The sequence below is a fragment of the Ciona intestinalis genome, chromosome 8 (assembly GCF_000224145.3).
Source record: "Ciona intestinalis chromosome 8, KH, whole genome shotgun sequence".
Taxonomy (NCBI): domain Eukaryota; kingdom Metazoa; phylum Chordata; class Ascidiacea; order Phlebobranchia; family Cionidae; genus Ciona; species Ciona intestinalis.
This window is the reverse complement of record NC_020173.2, coordinates 2,630,690-2,635,292: the sequence shown is the minus strand read 5'-3', so window position 1 is coordinate 2,635,292 and position 4,603 is coordinate 2,630,690. Positions and strand designations below refer to the sequence as shown.

Sequence of the window (4,603 nt, the reverse complement as noted above, 5' to 3'; positions counted from 1 at the left end):
TTACTGTACACATAATATCCAATATTTCCTAATCACATTTTTAAGTAATTTACAACGCCATTTTAGACTTGTAAGAATACGGTTATATAATTCCTTAATATATAGTAGGGCTGGGGCAGATTGGACACCTCTTCACTCTATTTTCTTGCTCCATTTGGTAGTAAACAAAAAAATTCAAATATGTTTATCACAACTCTCATAGACTGTTGTTAATTGATGAAAATAAGTTTAGGATATTTGGATATTGTGGGCTAAAGTTGTCCCGTCTTTCTCACCCTATACTATACACCAACGGCCCACCCTTAAACCAAGGTGTCAAAACGGTAGTAAGGTGTCGTATATAAACTCCATACGTACACCCTAAAAGTGTTACAAGTCCCACTTGGTGAGTTCAAATGTCGGTCAATATTTTTAAATCACACAACAGATAATTTATCTGTGCTGTTGCAGCTCAGTATTAAGAATTGTGTCATGCAAGTTGTAAGAATGACAAACCAACCTTTCATAATGTTTACTTCATCACACCGATGATAAACTTGTTGACAACCGAAACAAGATGAGACGAGACCGACATTACTTGATGTTAATTATTATCTTTCATCTTTGATCAACTTTGACGGCCAAGATTAGCTCGTTAAGTCTCTCCTTGGTTTGAACCGTAATATAGAATAGCGTTTTGATTACATAAGCACACGTCAAAGTGATAATGTTGACACTTTGAATTAAAATATAAAATAATAAAGCGCGCTCTATATACAAGTTTAAATATATCAAATAATTATATGCATGTCAGCAGTATAAAATCCCAACTTTAGTATAAGCATAAAAAGTATGAATATACATTAAGTGTTTTATGTATAAAAATACGCCCATTTTATAACTGGTCAGTGAGCATAAGGGTTTTTTTACGTGTGTATCTATAAAAAGTTGTAACCTGACTTTGAGTGGGAGTATGTTCTTACTTTGTTTATGTTAATTAAAATTATAATTTATCAAAGATGTTAGTTCGACTTTAATCGTAGCTTATAGTTTGATTGATGTCGCGTGCGATTAAGCGATAAGAAGGCGAGAAATATCATCGATGTTTGTTCCCGATATTTGGCGGCGTTTGTGGCGTTTGAAAGAGGCGAGTTCGAGTCGCGAGTCTCGATCTTTTCATCTTTATCTCGGTTGAAAAGATTTGTCGTGAATAAATTGGGAAGTTGGGTCGATTGGAACACCAGTTGCAAGAATGAGTTGAACAGTTCAAATGTCCAATTCAAACGTTACTTGCAGTAAAACTTGTGTGGACAAGTTACAACTTAATACGAGCTGTATATAAAGTCGTTAGAATTTTACGAATCAGTTGACAAATATAAGGGCAGATGAAGTTATGGTATGTATTGCGACAAACAGGCGCTGTGTGTTCAGTTTTGGTAGCAATTTACAGTTATGTAGAAGTACTACCTGTAACATTACACAAAATACCTAAAAAGCTGAAAAACTGCAGTATTTATAATATGTTTTCTCGCCCTTAACTATATGAATTTTAAATACGAAAGTGCATATGAGAAACTTGTAGACCAAGAAAGCATATCAGTTATTAAAGAGAGAGAGAGAGAGAGAGTCTTATTCACTTACCAGGCCAGATACGTTGTTGTTTTGACTGTATAACCGAAATTTTTCTTCAATGAGTAACGCAGGATATTATGGTGTCAAGTTGTGTATAGTTGTTACGAAATGGGATGCACAGACGAGTGAAAGTATTTGGAAGGATATTTAGTGAAATAACAACAGCACGCAGTCCTGTAGTCAAGTGGAAAAAACAACTTTGTTTTTTACCAAGTTCGTCGTAGCTTGCTATAGTAGAACTAGAGCAAGACAGCAATGGAAACTGAGAAAGGTTGTAACTTATTTCTGAATTATTTAGAATGGGATTTCAGGATGAAATGCAGCGTAAAATGAAACGTGTAGATCTACATTAAGGTATTATGTGTTTAAACAGTGAATAAGGTTATAGAATGTTTTGTACAAAAAACAGTTATTAAGTAGTGAGTAGTTTGCGAGGATTATAGATACAGAATTTGTAAGCACATATTACAGTTTGATACTAGGTACAAGCTTGTTACTAATAATATACCTCTTTCATGACGTAGTCAGCATGACGTCATAAGGAAATACTAATCCGGCAATTGTTTGAATGGCGATATTGGATAAATTGATTTTCAAAGCAAACTTACTTTGTTTAGATCTGTTTGCTTATAATTGATAAACAATTGATCTGTTGCTGATCAACGGAATTATAAACGAGATCTAGGATTCGAAGAAAAAAGCGGTTGCTGGGAGAATTGAAGAAGTGGATTTGAATAAATTGTCGCGTTTTGCAAAGTGCTCGTTCATATTTCAGCATCGAATCCGTTGTGTGATGATGACAGTGCAGTGTTGTGTGCAATACAATACAAGCGAGGATAAGAGTGATCATAAACGTTTCATGATGAATCGTATTGAATCTCACGGAGCATCACGAGATAATGTCATCGGTTCAATCTACCCTCAACAACAAGCAGACGCCATTTTGCAAAACTGGAAATCATCGGCGGCAGGCCCGACTCGAAACAAACATCGTGACGGGGAATCAAGGTCGCCGGTCCCGGGCAAACCTTATCAACCACCCAATGCCACTAAGTCACTAAATGAGATGTCAGCCATAGAATGCATGAAAAATGCAGTTCAACAAATGCAGGAAAAAGTTCAAGCTCCAGCGGCAAAAACAACCCAACATTTAGGTAAGAAAATGAAAAGAATAAATTAGTAATTATTGGTCTCTCAACTTTTAACAATTCAAGCCGTACAAGTACATTGTACAAAATATTTAATCGTGCCATTTTTCTCCTAGCTTTGAACGATACCTACGTAGACGTGACGTCATTGTCGTCACCAGCCACCCTTGTACGAGAGTCGTTTCGCCAAAACTGGTTGCCGAAATCACCAACGGTGGACGAACGGTCTTCGTCGCCTGTGTCGTCAGAGGGAAACCCCCCTGCGCACTGTGCGTCATCAAGCGGCGAAGATGAGTCGAGAGAAAAGGATGAAGAATTGAGAAAGATCGGAGAAGAAATGGAAGAATATTCGAACGAATCAAAGAAGAATGTAAAACCTCCGTATTCATACATCGCTCTTATAACAATGTCGATACTTCAGTCTCCCGATAAGAAACTTACTCTGAGTGGGATTTGCGATTTCATCATGAACCGCTTCCCTTATTACAAAGAGAAGTTCCCTGCTTGGCAGAACTCGATACGTCATAACCTTTCACTGAACGACTGCTTCGTGAAAATTCCACGCGAGCCTGGTAACCCTGGAAAGGGAAATTACTGGACCATGGATCCTGAGGCGGAAGATATGTTCGACAATGGTTCCTTTCTACGAAGAAGAAAACGATTTAAACGACAACAGAGAGATCCGTTTCGGGATAATGTCCTTGCAGCTTCAATGAATGCAGCTAGTCCTTACGGTCGTCCATACGGTCTTGCAGCAACACAACAAGCAGCTATCATGGCAGCATCAATGAATCCATATGCTTACATGAACCCACTGCCTGCACATATACCGTTGCTACCTCCGCATGAAATCAACAACAGACAAGCTGCTTTGATGGCTTTTGGATCATCAAGGTTACCTCAGATGACGACGAATCATCTTTTTCCATCTTCCCCACCCTTCCCATGCAATCCAACACTGAGCACGGATGCGAGAATCCAAGCCGCGAACTTCGCTAACGCTGTTGCTCTTCACTCCGCTAGAGAATCTGTTAGAGGGCAGCAACAAGCCAAAAAACTTCCCCGTAATTCTCCTTTCTCCATCGAATCCTTGATCGGAAAGTCCTCTGACTCTGCTCCCACAACATCCGAACACCACGGCTCCGGATGTTCTTCTCCTTCCTCCCAAACCTCCGGAAGAGAGAACCCGGTTTCTCCCGTTTCAAAACTCAACCCGGATTCGGTCCCTGTATCACTTCGACTCCGAAGTACTCCGGATCAAATCGGGAGTCTTTTTTCAGAGAAACAGGAAGACGAGAAGAGCAAGTCCGATCTTCCTCAACAGAATCCAACCAGTCGAACCCCCTTACCCCTCCTCACCCATATCCCTCAGTGTTACCATGCTATAACAGGGGTCCATTCTACGCCCAACCACCCAACAGTTTCTTCCCCACAGTTCCAACATTAGACACTCTCGCACAATTCGCTTCATTAGCACAACATCCCGGATACAACAAACCGCCATATCCATTCCGATTGTAAACTATTTTTATAGGATGTAAAATTCCACGTTTTCATTTCTTTGTTAAAATTCAAGCTATCAGTTCAGGGTGAAATTTTGTGCAGTTCAAATTTGCAATTTCACTTTAAACTGAAACGTTACCATAAAAACTTTATTTGTCATGCATGCAAATATCTCCACTGTGCAATTGCTTCGTTGAGTTTCATTAAAAGAAAATTAAAAATTTCATATTGTGTTCAAGTTATGTTAGTTTTATACAGCTCATGCTCACTGTCGAGGTATAACATTGGTGTATTTTTATACACCAGCCACACATTATGTGGTGTATTTATATTTGTCCGGC

The 4,603-nt window shown here is 38.9% G+C and overlaps 1 protein-coding gene across 1 annotated transcript; it reads left to right on the top strand.

The window, feature by feature from the left end:
- Window positions 1-2,228: 2,228 nt before the first annotated feature.
- On the top strand, window positions 2,229-4,500 carry LOC100179073 (forkhead box protein D4-like). The gene is made up of 2 exons (XM_009861155.3): window positions 2,229-2,765; window positions 2,876-4,500. Exons 1-2 carry the CDS (start codon window positions 2,405-2,407, stop codon window positions 4,204-4,206), a joined length of 1,692 nt encoding a protein of 563 aa, XP_009859457.3. The 5' UTR covers window positions 2,229-2,404; the 3' UTR covers window positions 4,207-4,500.
- Window positions 4,501-4,603: the final 103 nt, after the last annotated feature.

Bases quoted from the DNA above. Each gene is read 5' to 3' on its own strand.
- LOC100179073 (XM_009861155.3), top strand. From the start codon at position 2,405: ATGATGACAGTGCAGTGTTGTGTGCAATACAATACAAGCGAGGATAAG. The intron at 2,766-2,875 runs GTAAGAAAATGA...TTTTTCTCCTAG, and splicing joins AAAAACAACCCAACATTTAG to CTTTGAACGATACCTACGTA.